General features: G+C 36.5%; 2 protein-coding genes, 1 long non-coding RNA gene and 1 pseudogene across 8 annotated transcripts in view; 1 reads left to right on the top strand and 3 right to left on the bottom strand.

Annotated features, from left to right (window-relative positions):
• Positions 1 to 20,515, bottom strand: part of LOC122654578 (ABC transporter C family member 3-like) — a 74,711-nt gene that overhangs the window by 36,039 nt on the left and 18,157 nt on the right. The window contains exons 4-7 of one of the 6 annotated variants that reach the window (XM_043848729.1): positions 6,177 to 6,341; positions 3,820 to 4,114; positions 3,515 to 3,723; positions 3,244 to 3,321 (exon numbers count right to left, since the gene is read on the bottom strand). The exons of 2 other annotated variants lie outside the window; for them this stretch is intronic. In XM_043848729.1, the coding sequence (XP_043704664.1) occupies positions 3,292 to 3,321; positions 3,515 to 3,723; positions 3,820 to 4,114; positions 6,177 to 6,341 (699 nt within the window). In that variant the 3' untranslated portion in view covers positions 3,244 to 3,291. Of the gene's footprint in view, positions 1 to 2,108; positions 2,349 to 2,573; positions 2,638 to 3,243; positions 3,322 to 3,514; positions 3,724 to 3,819; positions 4,115 to 6,176; positions 6,342 to 20,515 lie in introns of those variants that run through there. 3 more of the 6 variants (XM_043848724.1, XM_043848730.1, XM_043848725.1) reach the window with 3 other exon arrangements.
• Positions 994 to 19,467, top strand: LOC122654594. Its single transcript, XR_006331935.1, has 2 exons — positions 994 to 1,072; positions 19,330 to 19,467. It is a non-coding gene; the product is annotated as an uncharacterized LOC122654594 (long non-coding RNA).
• On the bottom strand, positions 7,900 to 10,045 carry LOC122654582 (annotated as a pseudogene).
• Positions 16,417 to 17,608, bottom strand: LOC122654589 (polygalacturonase non-catalytic subunit AroGP2-like). Its single transcript, XM_043848752.1, has 2 exons — positions 17,525 to 17,608; positions 16,417 to 17,420 (listed from the first exon to the last, which is right to left on the bottom strand). Exons 1-2 carry the CDS (start codon positions 17,573 to 17,575, stop codon positions 16,446 to 16,448), a joined length of 1,026 nt encoding a protein of 341 aa, XP_043704687.1. The 5' UTR covers positions 17,576 to 17,608; the 3' UTR covers positions 16,417 to 16,445.

The raw sequence follows: 20,515 nt of genomic DNA, 5'->3' as shown, positions 1-20,515 counted from the left end.
CAGTATTTAGATAGACAAACAAAATACAAAGGAAAGAAAACTGGGCTGGTGGAGTTGGAGTATAATAATGATGGAAGAATGAAGAAGAAGAAAGGGGTTGCAGTTGGAGTTTAATAATGGTGGAACCTGCAACAGGGGGTGGGGGCAGGGATGGGAAGTGGGACCAACAGCAGGGGTGGGGGCTGTCTTTTACATTTCAAAATTAACACCTCACTAACACCGTTAGCCTTCAGGGGTGCGGATGTAATTGTTCAAAACACGGGGGAGGGGTTTCTTGTAATTGGACCAAACTACAGGGGAGGTACATGTAATTTACTCATAAATATTACTGATCTTAAGCACAAAAAAAACAAAAAACAAAGTATTAAATTCAATTTTACAATTACACCTACTAAAACAATAACATATGACATACACAATCCAAAGCTGTGAACTCAACAAGAAATTCCTGCCCAAAAAGGTAATATCAAATGAATAGAAGAAAAAATTACTCAAGAAAAGCATGTTCAACAAAAGGGCCTCAACCCTTTCCTTTTAAAAGGTTAGAGGTCATTTTATTCCTTTAACATTCCTAACTGATAAAAAATTGGGCTGTTGAAATTTTTCTGAAACAAAAACACATCTATAAAAAAAAGTTGATGTTCTGAAGTGATATTTAACTAAGAAGATATCTTTTTCATGAAAAAACCTTAGCCATACATTTTTTTAAGGTTAGAATAACCTCAAATATGGTTGGCAATAGGAACCATTCAAATTGCTGCTCTAGGAATCAATTTTAAGACTTTTGGATCAAAATGCATGACCATGGAAGGAAAACCTCGAGAAGAGAAATTTAATCATAGAAAGAATAATTGGTAAGAACAATTCAGGTATAGAAAAGAGAACTCAGCTATTATTCAAGGAAATTTTGGCAATAGAAAAATTAAGATGTGTAATGTAGCAATAGACAAATTTTCTGCTTTAGAAGCTTTATGGCAAACATGAAAGGATGAGGTTGTAATTTCAACCATATGGATATTTATGTAATGGTATAACGTTGGCCACACATGTCAAACTTTATACCCAAATTCAAGTATATACACTCCCATATTCATTTATATTTTCAATTGCCCGTCTTTTCTAAAAAAATTGCATTTATTGACCGATTTCAAAGCTTTATTTTTGTCACTTAGCTAATTCCATTTTTGATAAAACTCAACAAGAAGGAGACCTTGGGCTCTACTTGTCCACAAAATTTCAGCTCTATCCAATGTGCCTGGGCAGATATTTGTGGTGGTATAAAATACCGCTTGACTACTAAAACTTCTTCCAACATTTATAGACATGCATGAAGAAAAATATTTTTCTACTGAAAATATTCCCCCTATCTTCTTTTCTAAACTCACATCAACTGAATGGCAATGACAATCCAAATGATTACAGACAGCCTCAATATCTATTCCACCGCTTTCTTCCAACAAATTTTTGTTATACTCAAAATAGCAATGTACCTCAGTCTAATACAACCTGCTTATATCTGAACATTCAAAACTCACTTATTTAGCTTTTCAAAAACTAGGAACCACATCTTGTCCACAAAATTTCAGCTCTATCCAATGTGCCTGGGCAGATATTTGTGGTGGTATAAAATACCGCTTGACTACTAAAACTTCTTCCAACATTTATAGACATGCATGAAGAAAAATATTCCCCCTATCTCCTTTTCTAACCTCACATCATCTGAATGGCAATGACAATCCAAATGATTACAGACAGCCTCAATATCTATTCCACCGCCTTCTTCCAACAAATTTTTGTTATACTCAAAATAGCAATGTACCTCAATCTAATACAACCTGCTTACATCTGAACATTCAAAACTCACTTATTTAGCTTTTCAAAAACTAGGAACTACATCTTTGAGTATACTCCTTAACGAGCTTTGCAAATGATGAAGACTAGTTCTCTAATAATTTGGATGGGGAATCACATTCCAATACAAGGCCTGTTTAAGAAAAGGAAATATGTCAATTTGATTAGGCAAACACCAGAAAAGAATGAGAAGACGTAGTACCTAACTCAACTAAACCCATTTGATTTTGGTATACTAATAATAACTAGCTACTAACCATTATCAAGAAGGAGGACCATATCGACATCAAGAATTGATGTTATCCTATGTGCAATTGTGATGACAGTAGACCTTGAGAAGTGTTGCCTAAGAGTTTGCTGAATTAGATAGTCAGTCGCAATATCCACTGATGCGGTAGCTTCATCGAGTACTAACACTTTACTCCTCTTGAGCAATACTCGCCCTAAACATGCTAGTTGCCTTTGACCCATGCTCCAATTGTCTCCATTCTCAGTCACTGTGATAACCACCATGTAAAATGAGTTAACTATTCAGGATTTTTTTTTTTCATTTATTTTTCTTCCCCTACTTTGTACAAAAAGAGGTTGAGGGGCTGGGAGATTGGGTTGTGCACTAGAAGTTAGATAAATCATATTAAGAATTTTGGATGTTTTGTGCACTTGTGCATGGATAAATTGATGTTGCGCAACTTTGGTGTATAGTGATATGAGAAGGAACCAACCTATAGAATCAAGCTTCCCTTCCTTCTTTCTAACTTCATCTCCAAGCTGGCATCTATCTAAAGCCTATAACAACAAAACATCCATTTCAATGTACACCTTACTTGATTATTCAAAATGACACAAAATTGACCATTAAAGATGAGCTCAGAAAAAGATAAAAATAAACAAGCTTTGGGTGCCAAGTGAAAATGTAAAGCAAAAAATAATGCACTTTTCATGTTCAACTAAGAGAATCTCTTATGCCAAACTAGGCCAAAACCATGATCCAATGCATCAAATGACATGATTTCAATATCTTATAGGGAAGGATTTCAAAAATTGAGTGAAAAATAAACAGAAAAGACCACAAGAAATGAGTTGACAGAGATGCATGACCCAACCAGTCAATTGCAATGTGTTTGAGTTTGTGTGCAAATTATCATCAGTAAGGAGAAGATATGTCCAACCTATAGGGTTCAAAAAAAAAAAAAAAATCCCACCTCCCATATCTGTTCATCAGTGTAATCTTCAAGCGGGTCAAGATTGTTTCTTAGAGTCCCCTCAAACATTGTTGGGTCTTGTGGAATGATGCTCAATCTTGATCGTAAGTCGTGAAGGCCGATTCTTGAGATGTTGATATCATCTATCCAAATTTGACCGGCTGTGGGTTCAAGCATGCGGAAGAGAGCCGTACAAGAGTTGATTTACCACATCCTGTTCGCCCAACAATGCCAATCTTCATCCCTCCAAAGAAAGTGCATGTGAGACCTCGCAGTACAAGAGGAAGGTGTGGGGCATACTTGATCTACATACATTATAAATAACCAAATCATGAAGCTTGGCAGAATTCCATAAGAAAGGGAAAAACTATCCAACAACATTAGGCTTCAAAGCTTCTATTCTAAAAAAACTTGAAAATATAACGGAGATAAAGACTCGAGGAATCTAGATTGGGGACTACCTGCAAATCAAAAATATCAACTTTCCCTTGCGATGGCCATTCATGACCTGGCCTATTTTCTTCTACCAATAGAGGGGGTTCACTAGGGATGCAGGTGTATTGCAGTATTCTTTCAACAGATATGATTTTATTCTCAAGGCTGCTAAGATCCCATACAACCCCATGCAAACTGAAACCAAGCCCATATGTGACTGCTAAACCCACAACACCTTCAAGAAAAAAAATAAAACAAAACAAATTCAAAATTATGCTTTCGTGTGAGCCTAAAGAATGATTTTATAAAATCTCAAGTTCAATTTTTTTACCAGGACTGAGGACTCCTTCCAGCATTGAGATCAAGAAAACTAAAGCGGCGGCATATGTGATGGATGCCAACATATCCATGCGGAAGCATAACCATTCCATTGCACCCGAAAGATGAAATTTGGGACGGAAATACTCATCCACCAACTTGAGATTTGTGCCTATAAACCTCTCTTCTTGATCAAAGCATCTGATTGTGGTTGAACCTAAACTAGATTCAGAAAAATGTTGTATAATTGGAGCCTGACATACTCCGGTTAGCCGTGATAGTTCTCGTGCTGTAGATATGTAGTATTGCTACAAGACACGATTTATAAAAAATAAATTAGGTACAATGTAAAAAAAAATGTCGTGAATGTATAGTTAGTGAGCAAATGATATAGAATTGTTTCTACAAAAGATTTCTTAATGTAAGTTGCTTAAATTTAGATGGTTTATAGTGACACCATCATCATCTATGAAGTTGTAGGAAAATACTTCATTCTATATTTTAGTTACTTCATTGTTCTCTTTTGAATGGCAACTATTTATTTTGAATGAGTGTTTCCAGTCCAGAAGTGTATGCTACGCCAGCAAGAAACACCCACTAACATCCCCTTTTGATATAATTAGGGGGGGCAGGGAGGTCATTACAAAGAGGGGGGGTAGGAGAGATAAACACAGTTGTCTGAGGGCATAGTGTACACTCTCAGACGGAAAACATTGGCCCTTGCTTTTATTAGGTGTTGATTGAATTGTATACAATACTTATATGTTGACTACATCCCAAATTTTCTATCCCACAATTCTTAGAAATAAAATGTGTTGAACTTGATCATAACTATATCCGATATTTGTGTAGTCTAAGTACTTCACTTAGGCTAAGTGCAATGCTTTTGCATGCTTATTATAAAGGGTAGTCAACATAGTGAAAAGAAAGAGAGATGTGAAGAAAAGATGGAAAGGAAGGAAGCATAAGATTTTCCAATTTAAAACTATCAACTAATTAATAATAAGGCAACATTTCCTAGGTGGTACATCTAGATAGCTTCTCTTAATTGCCAAAATATCTACCACATGATAGTTAAATTGAAGTTCAATTTTGTCGATGTAGGTTGTTCAAATCGCCACCTATCCGTCAATCCAATTTGAACCTTGATTGTTGAGAATTCAATTTTTGCTACTTTAAATAAACCTTTGAAAATACTGGGGTAGATGTCTGAATATGTTGGGCCATATGATGGATATTGGGTTCAAAACTTGATACATGATTAACCTAAATGGGGAACAAATGTCTAATGGTCGGTTTGACTAAAGCAGCCTACCACATGACTCGAAAACATTGGACCACAACGATTAGACTTTGCAATGAACATTTTAATTCAATCCTTAATATTTAATTATTAAGAGTTATTTATTATTTTATAACTTTATTAATTTAAAATTGTTTAGCAAATTATCATTTTAAAATTACCTACTAATTTTTTCATATTTCGAGGGTAAGATTACAGTGGCAAGAGCCTTGTTCAGTGGGTACGCCCTTTTTTTTTTTTTTTTTAAATTTCGGGATTGTCTAAATGCCACCTCTATACAGATGTATTTAAAACATATAACCTTCTTTTTATTTCTCCTTGTCTTATTCCCAAAAATTCTTTAAGCCAGAGGTGAAGAAGGATTTCAAAATTATTTGAAAGTGAAAAAGTTGTCAATTTCTCGAACACTTTTGAGTTAAATATGTGAAATGATAGGATTAATCCTAATTGAAAAAGTGTATTAAAATAAAGGGGCAAAAAATAAGGTTACAAATAATTTGACACCTTAGAGGGTGTCAATAAGAAAATCTGACTTATTAATTGATTTATTATTAAGATAGTAAATGAATTATTTAATAATTTATTATGTGTTGACTTTTGTTAATTATTATATTGTTTTTAATATGAGCTCCAACCAATAAAGCTACCAACAGAACTAATAGACCATATTATATTTTTATCTATAAATATCTAAAATATTTTACACATCAAAAGCGCAACCAAGTGCACTTTCCATTTTGGAAACATTGGCCTTGTTCGGGTATTTCTTCTCCAACTATTTTGGCAAGAGAAATTTATATGAAAATATTTGATAGAGAAAATGGAGTTCTTGCATATATTCCTCATAAATTCAAGAATATTGCAGTTTAAATAGCCACTTTCACACCCAATCATATATACATCCAACACTAAATGAATTTTGGTGTGTACTAATCAAATTCAGAATTCACTGTTCAAACAAAGTTTGAACCAATTTGTATTATGGCCTATTAACCATGGGGAAAATATAACTGAGATTGATTTCAAAAATTTTAAATTATGAGAAGTAGAAGTGGTTGTAGAATTACCTGGTACCAGATGCATGCCACAGTCATCGGAATAAACACTATTAACATTTGCCATGCTACTTGTGACATTACTGCAATAGTTCCAAGGAATCCTATGATTGAGATAAGAACTTCTTCAAATTGATGTGGAATAGTGGTATCAATTGCACTTTGATCTATAGATGCCTATATTAAAAAAAAATAAAGTTTATTTAAAATTTAAAATTATATTAACTTTATGGTGATCAAACAAGATCACTTGGATCCCAAGAGTAATTAAGCATATTTACTAACCCGATGTAGAATCCTTCCACTTGGAGTAGAATCAAAAAATGACATGGGAGCACGAAAAATGCATAAATGCATTTTGTTGAAGAGTAGAGTGGCTGTCTTGTATCCAGCAGTAACAATGAACATAGACCTTATAAGTACACAAAGAGAGCTTCCAAAGGTCAAAACAGCATAAACGAAGATGAGAGTAGATCCTCTAACATGAGGTTCTACATCCTCTGAAATAGGAGTAGCCAATACCATCCAGTAATTACCGACTATTAGAAAAAGTTGAAAAAGGATTTGTGCCAGCAATATAAATGGTACAAAAGCCCCTTTATATATAGTAGTAACATACTTCCAATAGAATGAAAGAGTAACTCCACCTTTTTCTCTCTTTTCTTCTTGGACAAGTTGCCCTTCTAGCCTATTCAATTTTTCTTCTTTGTAGTTTTCAAATTCCCTTTCTTCATCATCTTGAATAGACATCTCGTTACACAACATATTACCATTATCCTCACCATTAATTAAATTATTCAAAGACGCCCCACGTTTGCCAGAATTAAGTTCTACTAAAGCATTTCTATGTGCACCTACTAACTCCATGAAGTCAGTTCCTGAACTAAGAAGTTCTTCATATTTTCCTGCTTGAGTAATCCTTCCATCTCTCATAACCTGCCAAACGAGAAAAAGACAAATAATCACTCTCAAACCAAGTTGAGGGACTTGAAGTCAACAAAGAAAATGTCATATTCTCACCAAGATAAGATCAGCAGAAGGTAAAAACTCTACTTGGTGGGTGACATAAATTACTGTTTTTGAATTTAAAATTCCCAACAAACACTCCTGTCACAAAAGTACAGATGTTCACATTTAGATACTCAAATAGAAATTATGATTACTTAAAAGAGTCAAATAGTTATACATAATAATTTATTTTATTTTTCATAACAATAAGTAATATCAACGTTTCATAGATTTTATGGAAGTACATGCATCTCTCAATATCATGTGTTTGTATAATTGTATGTCTTGTTTGTTTAGGCATCCATGATTGCATTCTTCTTATATCATTTTTTAGATCAAACTCAATTTCTGATGAACAAAATTCTGATGTAAGCAATGAGATGTATAGATTCAAGTCAATTTCATCAATAAAAGCTTTAGAAGTAGAGGGCAAAGCGTAGTTACCTTATATAAATGAGTTCCTGTATGAACATCCACAGCACTAAAAGGATCATCAAGCAGATAAATATCAGCATCATGGTACAAAGCGCGTGCAATCTGAATTCTTTGCTTCTGCCCACCACTCAGATTGATCCCCCTATCCCCTATGATCGTCTGGTCCCCAAAGGCACATAATTCTAGGTCTTTCTTCAATGAACATGCTTCAAGGATTATATTGTACCTTTCCTCATCCATTTCCTTACCAAATAATATGTTGTCTACTATCTTGCCACTTTGTATCCAAGGTGATTGTGCAACATAGGCCTTCGTCCCACTCAACTTAATAGCCCCAGATACCATCGGTACTTCCCCCAATATGCATGAAAGTAGACTTGATTTTCCTGACCCAATAGAACCACAAACAGCGACTTGCATACCATGATACACTTGGAAATTAATATCTTTTAATGTGAGATTAGGGGAAAGAAGATCCCAAGAGAAATTTCCTTTGACTATCTCAACTGCAACCTTGGAGCTATCTTTTGAAAGCTTCAATACTATATTTGGATTAAGATCATCGAGACAAAGGAATGAGGCTATCCTATTGAGGGAAACTTTAGTCTGCACTACCATGGAGATTAGGTCTGGGAGATTATAAATGGGTGCTTGTAATATCTCAAATGTAGCAATTGCAGATAGAATCTTACCTGACTCTAACCGAATTCCCATAAACACACAAAACCCAAAAGTAACCATGGACACAAACATGGGAGTAGACAAGAAGACAATGCCAGTCAGAACTGATGTATAAAGTAACTTTTTTAACCATATTGTTTCAAAGTTCCTGAGCTCAATTATCTTAGCTAAGAACTTCATCTCCCAACCCTGGAGCTTGAGAATCCTCATATTCCTTAGAGCCTCAGATGTCACCTTCATCCTTCGATCCTTTGAATACATCAATTTCCCTTGAAATTTCTCCTGTAGTTTTCCTAGTGGAACATTTGCTAACATCAACATCATTGTGGCAACAAAAGCTACAAGTGAAGCGAGTCCAAGGCTCTTGTACAAGATCATTAATGCTAGAACAACTTGAAGAGGCACCACCCATACATCGTGCAAGTACCAACTGAAAAGGCCAATCCTCTCAACATCAACACTCAACAAATTAATGTTCTCCCCACTAGTGTGGCCTTGCTTTGATTGACTTGAAAGCCTAAGGTTTTTCTTATAAATAATTGCAAACAGGGCAGCACGGACCCTATTTCCCATCTTTCGCAATTCAAAGAACAAGTGCCTCTCTGAGAAGCACCTTATAAGCTTGGAAAGAAAGAAAATAAAGACTAATACATAGCCTTTATATTTTAGTTGGTGAGGACTATTGAGATATTGAACAAAAGCATCAATAAGGTATGGTCCAACATAAGAAGATAATGTGGATACAATGAAGAATAGAGCTGTCCATAGAATTTCTCTCCATGTTGAGAGAACCAATGCCTTCACCAGCTTGATTGTGCTTACTTGAGCACCATTATGCCCGTCATTACCATTAGATTCAAGTTTATTTCTAAAATGAGCAAAGACCACATTAGCACTATCACACATGGAAAGTTGAGGAACATCTTCAAGGTCCAGTGTTTTTTTATACCCAAGTGCAAGCAAAGGACCCATCCAAGAGAAAGTAAAAATACTAAGTAGGTGAGCACTTGCATAACCAGTTATACTCTCTCCTCCAACACTTGATTCATGTCCGCCGTCACCAGTGTTTTGATGGGAACTAATTTTCATAAGAGGCTCCAAAAGATGGGAATCTTCATTTTCTCACGCCTTACCAAACAGCCCAGCATAACACAAGAATGAACCAGCAATAATGGATACAACATCAGAGACCCATAGTAGGAATGGTAAGGATGAATGTTTCTGATACAAACCAAGATGTATAATAAGATATGAACAAGACATTAAGAGGTAAAAAGCCCACCAAATTTGTAGTACAATTGGGAACCTACGCTCACTTGAATGAGAGAACTGGATGTGCAAGTAAGCAAAGATCACAAACCAAGTGAGTGTTCTGAATGCAAAATCCAATTCGACAAGAAGTTTTATATCAGACCAACCATGTTTATACCCAAAGAGGTAGTTTAAAATGCATAAAACAAGATTACAAAAAGACAGGCCAATGCAAGATACAAGGGTTGACCAATAGTGTAAGAGATATGTATTCTTCACCATTGGTTTTGAATTTTCATGGGTAGGCATCATGGATCTCTTGTAAACCCAAGAAATGGATAGAACTAATAACAAAATTAGGTGTGAAGAAACAGGAAATCCATGTAGTAAAATGGATGCAGAAGAATGTGAAAAGAATATCCAGATATCCATATCGTTATTTGAATCTTTAAAAGCATCCATGTTTACCAACTTTCTTTCCTTCTGTTTGTCATTTAGGGGCTTAGTTCAGGTAGGTCCAATACAAATCCCATAAGCTTTACCGCATTTTGAATTGATGTTGGCCCATATACGAATATGTTGTGGAAATTCTAGTATTTAAATACCAACAATTCCGCCTTATTGGTTCCAGAAAGACTTGGACTAACACTGGAGTCATCATATCACCCTTAGATGTAGTTGAACCTGTTATAAATAAACAGAACAAAAATTGTTTGAAAATATAAAGAGCAAGAGGATTGGTAATTTTTTTATAGAAAAATCAAGAATGGAAGAAGCTATAGTTATACATGATTTAGTCCATATTCAATTAACAACATCAATAGAGAGAATGGGAACTTAATATTACGACGTGAAATAAATCAATACTTTTTTTAGAATTAACATATTAGAGAAAAATGCAAGGAAAGCCACTGAACTTTATCTCATAAAGACACCAAGAGATGAATTGCATCAGCTTTCTATATAAAAATAAACTAAAAAACTAAACTTCCAAAATATTAACAACTACTCAGCCTTATCCCAACTAAATGGGGTCGGCTACATGGATCCTTGCCCTCCAATCAGCTCTATTCGAGGTAACCACAGAAACAACATCAACAACATATGAACAAGTGCATAGATCTATCAAATGTTGACATCAAACACACTTTCTGCCAAAAACCTTGTCAAACCATGGCACCTTGAAGATCATCAAATTTGAGGGGGGGAGGGAAGAATCTTAGCGACACAACATTGCAACTAAGCACATTCAACCTGATTTTATCTACTAATTAATAACTGGATTGATTCATACACTAAGTGACTCATTTTCATATGATTAATACAATTTCATTTGTTATATGGTAACATTTTTGAGGTGCTAGTTAAATAATACTGCAACTAACCCGCTCACCATGATTTTATCTATAAATCAATCACTAGTTGAGTAATTCACTGAGTTAAGTGACTCGTTTCAATCAATTTCATATGGTCAATATACAATAACGACAATCTTCAGGCGCTAGTTATGCTTCAACGCTACTAAATTATCACACAGATTATGCAAAATGACTATAAGAACTCTACTGCATGTGTATTTGTCAGTTAACCCTTGCAACAAGGCTAGCCTAAAGTTTATTGTATCACATCAAATTAATGGAAGCCGTGATGTAGGACAGTGATGAATAAGCCACCAGAAGTCTATAGATTCTAGGCCCAAAATTGTCTAAATGATTTGTAACAACCACCACAAATCATATATTAATTTAGAAAATAAAAATGACTCAATCAATAATGCAACAAAAGTCAATTATGACAAAACAAGCAGGTATGTAATACAATAAAACCAACAAACTTTTTTTTTGAATGATTAAAAATTTATATTAAAAAGAAGAAAAAATAATACAATGCCAAAAGACATAAAACAGCCCAAAAAAGCAAAACACCAAAAGACACCTCAAGGGCCTTAGGCAAAGCTAACAATATAGGCCAATCTTGATGATTGGGCTCCCCCCCCAACCTCCTCTCTATAGTTAGCTCTTATCTGGAGTGAGCTTCAGTCTATCAGCAGAAGGTTGCCATCTAGGGGAGATAGTGTCTCTTGGAATGCAAATAGCTCTCCTACATTCTCCTCTAAAGGAGCTTGGAACCTTATCCGACAGAAAGGTCCGATGGCTATTTGGAGGAAGCTTCTGTGGTTCAGGCATCACATCCCTAGGCACTGCCTCACTGCTTAGAGGGTCTTCACTAAATGTCTTCCTACGCAAGCCTTCCTTCGCAGGCGGCACATCCAGGTGTCCAGTTCTTGCTGCCTTTGTTGGAGCAACTCGGAAGACTTGGCTCATCTGTTCTTTGATTGTCCTGTCTCCAAGGCCATATGGAAAGGCATCCTCTCCAAATGCTGGCCTGCCCAAAGAAGGATTCTCAGTTTCTCTAGAGAATGGATTTGGGTTGGCATGACCTATGGAGGAACTTCTTTGTGTGATTCTGTGGGAAAGATGGCTTTTTGTGCTGGTCTTAGTCATATTTGGATGGAGAGGAATATTAGGAAATGGACCTCCAAATCGCGTACCTTTCAATAGATTTGGGATTCCATTTCCTTTGAAATCTCCTCAAAGCTGCTGTCTGCCCCTCCCTCTTTTTGTAAGGACACCCCAAGGAACAGGCTTATTGTTGTCTCCTAGGGTCTCTCTAATGTTTCTCTCTCTTCTAGCTCATGTTAGCTAATGCTCTCCTAGCCGTGGGCTCTTGTATTTCCCCTTTGGGGGCCCTTTTCTTTTTCTTTAGTTATTATATTCTTTATTCACCCAAAAAAAAATATAGGCCAAGAACGATCTTATAGGAAGCAAAACATCAAGTTTTCCAGTCTGCTGATCGAAGATAGTATTGGGAGAACCTAATGCGATGACTCTGTTTTGCTGTAAAAACATTATAGCCCTCTAAAACACCCGCTTCTTTAGAAATAGTCGCACCAAACTTGTGCAAATATCTCGCTTTCCATATGGCTGAACCCCCTCAATAGATAACAAGAGTGACGGACCCTCAACTCTGTCTCCTATTTCCAGCCTAGTTTCCATTTTATTCACTTCATGACTAACCTCCACATCAGCAGCCCCCCAAAAACGATTTTGAGGAATCATCTCCCCAATGAAGTCCATATTCATTCCCATCGCTTCCTCCTCAATCCCTTCCAATATGGTAAACTGATTCCCATCCTAAGCTGTTACCTTCTTTCCCTTGCCAATAACTCCATCTTCTCTCCTAATTACTTTATGGAAACTCCTAACATTCTGATTCGGCACAGATTCACCATGATCCCTTCCTACAACTGAAATTAAATTTGAATTCAAATTCAGATTTTAAAAATAAGAAGGGCCAGTCTGGGCGCCAATAATTGCACAACCACAGCCACCAGAGCAGGCTGAGCACCACAAAAATTCACATTTGCTAAACCTTCTGCCATCAGAACAGGCTGAGCTCCACCCGAATTGACATTACCTCCAACACCAGACACCACCAGCTCAGGCAACAAACCTCCATCGAACCCCGTATGTAGTATACTACTTCCAGCAATACCAGAACGCGCCTCTACGGCTCTACCATCTCAGCATCTTCCTCTTGCTGGTATGTCTAAATTCTTAGGCACTAAACTAATCAACTTGTAAAAGCTTCTTTAGAAACTACAGGAAAAAAAAGGATAGTCATCTTTCATGAGAAATTCTCTAGTTTTGATTTTTTTAAAAAGGGAAGTAAACCAGCTTCCTTATGGCCTCAATGGTGATTTAAATGGGGGGTGTGCAACATTTAAGTCAACGGTTCAAGGCTCAGTGGAGGGAGAGAGAAGAAAGAAGTTAAACAACTAAACTAAACCTTTGCAACTGTTTTTTGCAATTGCATCCATGGTTAAGCCTCCTGATAACCGCAAGTCTGATACTCAAAGGCACACATCTTGATCAACATGAGAATTGAGATGATAAAACTCTATTTATTTTAACAAAAATTATTTGACAGAAAATTGTGTTAAAAGCGATAGAAAGCTGTATAGGATAAAGAAAACACTATTATTTTTCTAAATGAAAAATATCTATACTACTTTATTAAGGGAAGGGGGTTCCTACAATTCTGCTTGGTATGTGAAGCCAGCCTTTTTATTTTTAACTTTCAAAAGCACCAATATATACAACAGAAAACATATCTCCTTTATTTAAAAATAAATGGCATCTTTCTTATTCCTTAACTACTTGAAGGTTAGCCAGTCATGAGTTTACTTACTCTCATATAATATGTGAGGGATGTCGTTCACATTCCAATACAAAAATGTCATACAGTAGTATCTTTTGGCATCGGGAAACCTGTAAAATAGGGTGCTCATTGAGGATATCAACCCCATCATATCACCTGATTCTTTTCTTCAATCAGGTCTCAATTGTACCCATATATGCTTCCTTGTCATGTTCAATATAAAAATGACAAATTGCAGAAAAATAAGAAACAGTTTTGTAGATAAGCCCAAGAGAAACCCAAAAAAAGAAAAAAGGAAACAAGGTGACAAAGGGGTTACTTTGCCTCACTCATAGAGAAAGAAAGATGAGAAAAAAAGGGAAGAGTTGCATGAGAGAGAAACGGTTCAGATGTCATGAACCGTTGGTGGCAGGCACAACACCTGTAAACCTCTCACATAAGCTCAGGACATGAGAAAAGAGGAAAAGGAAAAACAATCCATGTGGAGTAGTAATAAATTAAAGAAAAATATTTTATGTTGAAACAATCCGAGCCTAATGTTGATGGGAATTCTGTACAATTTCATTCTTTTCTATAGTCAAACAGCTGCCATGCATTGATGATCCCAAACCTTTTCTTAAACCTTAAACCTAGCTTAACCAACATTACAAAACCTCGATACGTAACGGAAGGAAAGCAGGAATCCCATATGGGTTCTCTGGAAAGAGAGAGAGAGAGGGAGAGGTGTGCACCTTGAGAAAGAAGCTTTAAATTATCCCCTGTTTCTGGATTGCAAATGTTAACTACTTCATTAAAACCCCCAAAAAGAAATGTTAACTTCTTCGAACACTTTCTTCACCGAACCAAAAACTTCCCCTGCTCAGCTTCAATGAACTTGGACCGTGGCCTCTGCTGGCCAGTAGCGTTACTCAAGATGGGTTATCAGAGAGAGCATTTCTGAGGAAGGATATATGAGAGTGTCTGACTTGGCCTCGTAACTCCTGACTTCCTGAGAAATGGGAATGTGGCGGGTCCGTGTCCGTTGGAACGTCCGTACTTCCTGAGAAATAGGAAAATGGCAATGTCCGTATCTCCTGGAACACGGATTGCGCTGGATGTCCCAATTAAACTCAAAATACATTCCTAAAACCTGAAACGCTGCAGAAAAGGAAGATCATTCATCGACACTCACTAATTTTGAAATTTGCCAACTTGGGCGACACACATCCTTCACACGGTAGGAGGTGGGGCCGTCGAGGGGCAGGGGCCGGTTAAATCCGGCTCTTCTCCAGGGAGCTCAGCGCGAATGGAGTCCCTAGAGGACATCCAAAGGTTGGGTTGTACCACACACATCTCGGTGCACATATAGGGATGTGTACGGCACAGCCCAACGGCTGGGCTCTTTGGAGAGCAGCTCAATACCTGGGTTAACCAATCCCATAGATACTGTATAAAAATTATATATGGGAAAAAATTCTCTGTCCGGGAGTGTGGCCTACATCAGCACTCCCATGAATCTATCTCTCTCCTCCTCATATGAAAAGACACTCTGCCCCCTTGTTTTGAGGAGGAGAGAGATAGACACATAAGAGTGCTGGCGTAGGCCACACTCCCGGACAGAAAACTACTTCCCATTATTCTAATCATTAACTAGGAAAGCTTGGCACCAACGAATGGTAAATTATGGTTAAACCTGATACAAGGTATAACATAAACCAATAAATGGGCAACCAGTAATTCTTTTGTTGAATCAAATATGTTTATGCAGCCAATAGCTAAGACAAGAAAAGAATGTCCTGGTGAACTTCAGAGCCTCTAGCAAGAGGTAGTAGAAAGATTAACCTCAGAACTGAGAAATGCCACATAAATTAGCAGTAAGTGACAGCCTCTGCAACTTTCTCACTCTAAGCCCCTAGCTAGGACATAAGCAACCGTCTTATCAAAGCATCCTTAACAATATCCAACAAAGAAGAGAATACTAATTTTTCGTTCAAATGATAATTGCAAGTGGTGGATCATTCAGCATTGCAAGAACACAAGATGCAGGTATTTGGCATGCAATGACTCTGAGAAATTAGGTGGGTTGGTATAAGGACCTGGTCCAGTGCTTCCAAACAAAGAATTGAACTTTGGTTGGAATAGTTCAAACAAACCTATACTGGACCTTAAAACACAACTGAAGGAAAAATAAAACCGAAATTTTGAACTCTAGAGCCTCCTATATGCTCTTCTACTTACCACAATAATAAATTCAAGGTTGCAAAGAGGTGAGTCAAATCTGCAGCTTCCCAATCATATTTTTTTGAGGGAAAAGAAAACACTGGAGGCTGCTGGTTGATGGAACAAACCATCTGGTATATTTCTCAAATAGGTCTAGACTCAAATAGCTTTTGTCCACTCACCCATCTCCACTATTATTCCTCTAGCAAGACCATCTTTTTTTCTTCTTTTTTTTGGATATTTAGGCCCCAAGGATTATCTCAAAGAACTACTTTCATATGGGATCTTTCTTGATGAAATGAGCATGTCTAAGAACTTTGTGGGACAAACATTTGCTATTGATTTCACGTTGTCATCTGTTATGCTGGACAATTGAGGGTCGAAATTATATTGAAAAATAGGTCATTATTTATCCTTCAAATAGCATAACTAGGAACAGGTAACACAAACAAGAGAGTGGAAGATAATCAAATCTACAAATGCTGTTCAACCTAGAGTCTTTGTCCAAACCACTCCATTCTCGTTTATCCAATGACAGACTTCAATTAGGCCTGGGCCAAAACCCAGCAGCTTAAAAGCAAGATGGTTTGGATTCCAAGTTGATGTGTCATAGTGGCATACCATGATCACATGATTCACTTTCTTCTGAGCATGTATATCAACTGCATATACTTTTACTTTTTGAAGAACATGACAATAATAGACTTGAAATGGAAATGGCAGACTATGGCATAAGACTGGTGGTTCGGAGAGGTTTCCATATACGAGTTTCACAGCTCCAATTGTGACATTTTCATAAGATCCTTCGACGCTCTTAGTACTCCATATGCGTACATGATGCCCTAATTTCTCAACAATGAAATCAATGAGATCCTCAGCGGAAGTTGCACAGGTGCATTGTTCACCTCGAATGGGACTTTTCTCACATATCTCGAGGGTGTCTTTAATATACTCATCCATGTTTGATTCATCCACCACACCAAAAATCTTCTTCAATTCCTCATTCCGGGCAAAGGAAAATGGGATTTTTGATGCTAGAGATCTCGGCAAGAAGGATTTATAAGACATTGGGTCCCTAAGATCAGGGATAGGCATGAAACATCTCTCTTCCACCATTGACTCCCGAAAATATGGCAACCCCCCTTGGCTAGCAACTGACAGGGGTGTTCCATTTGGAAGGTCATCATATTTCAGTTTGACAGCATTCCACTGAGCTATTGGTGGCAGGGCTATATCGTTTGTTGTTTTCTTCACTAGTGCATTTGTAGAACAAGCAACATTAGCTTGCTTACAAAAAAAACACAGGTGGGAAGCCAATTCATTTTCTTCCATAAGTTTCATAAATGTTGTAGCTTGATGGAGGTTTAAAGGAGAAGCCTTTGCAGCTAACCAGTGTGGAGGGTGTGGAAGACTAATATGCTCTTCCCAGTACTGAGAGAAGGAATTTTCAGCTTGGGAACCCTGCAATTTCATGGGAAAAAATAATAACAACCAAATAAGAAAGATAAAACAGAACAAGCAATAACCAAATTGCAATGAATGAATGAAAAAACCATTTTTCTTACACTAAAGTATTTAATTATCAGAAGTCCAAGCAACAGAATGGGATGGGTCATTATAGAACCGAAACAGAGAACGGAATGAGTTAGGTCTGTTGCATGGAGAGGGAGGTGGTGTTTGAATTATATAGAGGGAAATTTTGTAGTACCCCAACAAATAAAAACATGGAGCAGTTTGGGCCTATTTTAGCTAATTTTTCTTTTCTGGAATGAATCCATAACTCTCTTTTTTCTGTTTGGATTATTGATGTGGTTAACTGATAATAGAAAGAGGGGGGGGGGGGGAAGAAGAATTTTTTTCCCCATCTTTGGAGAATTGTTGTTATTCAGCCACCCTTACTTTCTCAAACAATTTTTTAACACTTCACACAAATTTAAAGTACTTATAAAACAAAAGGAAAAACCAAATTGGTCTTGGTCTGAATCAATTTGCTTTGTGGGATACAAGGGGTCATATATAACCAAACTAGTTTTTGCCATGAGGAACTGTGAAGTGGTAATTCCATGATTGCATAATGGTGTACAGTTTGGGTCGGTCACTTGTCAAATTTCAAAGACAATTTGAATGTTATACATCTTGTATCCGCATTTTTTCTTCTACTTTTAGTCATTCAATTGTTTTTAACTATTTTCACTAATGGACATTAAAAAACCTTATTTTTTCATGTGGTAAAATCCAATAGGACCTAAACTTGACATTTAAGTAGGGACAGTGATCCCTACCTGCTCACAAATTTGGACATCACCTAATTTGTTACATGGTAGATCTTCAAGCAATGAAGGAAACTATTGCTCTGATAAGGCAACTCAATTTCAATCTAAAATTTTGTGGACTTCAATATGTTTTTCCCACGTGGAGTTATAATGTCACAAAAATTGGTCAAGTACTCGACTTTGATAGACATGGAGCAACCATTGAAAATGCAAGGGTAGCTAGAAACCCTATCGTGGTGGGCTATACAATATAGATGGAGTCTAAAAACTGATTTTTTTTACACGTAGTTAATCCAAATGGGGACTTTTCCAATCCAAACAATCAATTTCAATAGAGGAGTCCTCCACATGGTAATATTTGGTTGATTTAAATAAGTGAACCATAATTTTTTTTTCCATCAAGGGCATATTGGACTAGCATTTGTGAGTTCAACAAGTATTTCTGGCCTAAAAAGGTAAGAGGAAAGTAGAAAAAACGCCTTCAATGAAAGGGACAGAAACCTGACCCTTTTAAAAGGTTATAGATTACTTATTTCATCTGACATTCCTAACTTATCAAAATTTGGGATGTTAGAAATTTTCTAATACAAAACCAAATCAAACAGAAAGTTGATGTCCTGAAAATTAATTTAATTATGAAGATATCTTATTTTTAAAGAACCTCAACCATACCTTTTTTTGAGGTCAGGATAGCCTCCCACATGGTTGGCTATGGGAACAATTTAAATTATCACTCCATGAACCAATTTTGAGACTTTTGGATTAGAATGCATGAAGATGGTAAGAAAACTTTAAGAGGAGGGAAAACTTGGAAATTTAATCATTGCAAGATTTTATAAGAATAATTTAAGTGTAACATTGTTATTCTAGGAAATTTTGGTAGTATATAAATTAAGATATATCTAACATAATAACAGAAAATTTTTCTGTTTTAGAAGCTTTATAGGGGAAAAAAATTTGAATGGCAGGCTTTAGAGGATATCTCTAGATTGGCACCAAGTTTTCTAATATGGAAAAATGAAGTGATAATTAGTTTTGATCATATGGACATTTAGAAAGTAGTCTAGGGTTGGCCACATGTCAAATTCTAGACTTAGATTCAAGCATATAATCTCCCATATTTGGCATATTCACTTGTATTTTCAGCTGCCCGTTACTTTCAAAAAATTATATTTTTTTATTAAATTTTAAAACTTTATTTTGGCACTTGGCCAATTCCATTTTGACTTGAACTAGACATGTGAGCAGGGGATTTTTGAGCTCTACTTGTCCTCAAAATTCAGCTCTACTTAAATGTGTCACATTTTAGATATTTGTGAGAGTCTTAAGATACTGATGGACTACTAAAACTTCACTCAAGGGTTATAGACATTTCTCTCAGCACTTTTCACTGTTCTCTTTGGAATGATGTTCCGGTTGGACTTTTTCCTGCACAATAGTTTTGCAGTTGTGTTCCTCTTGTTCTTTTTTATTCCAACTAAATATGGTAAGTTTCTTCCTGCAGTGGACATCCCGATCCTGATTCTTCCCATTGCCACTATACACATGGAAGCCTCATATTGTTCTTAATAAAGCAAGCCCAATTATGAACTTATTCTTCTTTTAATACTGTTCTGGAAAATGATAGGTTTCTTTTTTCTTCTTGCTGTCGGCTTTCATTAGCAAATCATCATCATCCATGATTGTGGGTTTCTGCATATTTATCGTTGGCTTCGTGACTCAGGCAAGATTCCCCTGTAAATTTTCTTGATAGCCAGTCTATATGCATTCAATTCACAGTTCTCTTTTTTGTTGCAGCTCGTTACAGCATTTGGATTTCCCTACAGTAGTTTCCATCGTAAAAAATATAGGATCCTTTGGTCTTTATTCCCTCCTAATCTCCTCGCCCAAGCACTTTCTCTGCTTTCAAAAGCTACAGAAATTCCTGAAGATGATGGGATCAGCTGGAGTGCACGGGCAAAGTGTCCACCATCATGCCAGATTGTGTGTTGAATATTGTATGGTTAAACCTTTACAGCTTACAGTACCTAAAATAAATGGTTTTTTTTGGCTATCTACTTCTACAATATAATCCCAAGTTCAGCAGGTGTGAGGAAATCATTATTTTACTTTCTGAAGCCTGGGAATGACGTTCAATATGATTTTGTAGACATCTCATTTTGTCATCGTAATAGTTGCTCTGACGATGATGAGCATCCGTTGAGACATATGGATTTAGGGAGTCTCCCATGCTTGTTGGTATGTCAACAAACGGTCCACGTAAAATAACAAAAATGCCTTTGG

This window comes from Telopea speciosissima, chromosome 3, assembly GCF_018873765.1.
Source record: "Telopea speciosissima isolate NSW1024214 ecotype Mountain lineage chromosome 3, Tspe_v1, whole genome shotgun sequence".
NCBI classification, from domain to species: domain Eukaryota; kingdom Viridiplantae; phylum Streptophyta; class Magnoliopsida; order Proteales; family Proteaceae; genus Telopea; species Telopea speciosissima.
This window is presented reverse-complemented; position numbering and strand designations above follow the sequence as displayed.

Coding starts and splice junctions, on each gene's coding strand:
- LOC122654589 (XM_043848752.1), bottom strand. CDS start 17,575: ATGACCCATCCCATTCTGTTGCTTGGACTTCTGATAATTAAATACTTT. Junction 17,421..17,524: donor TGATAATTAAATACTTTAGT/GTAAGAAAAATG, acceptor ATGAAATTGCAG/GGTTCCCAAGCTGAAAATTC.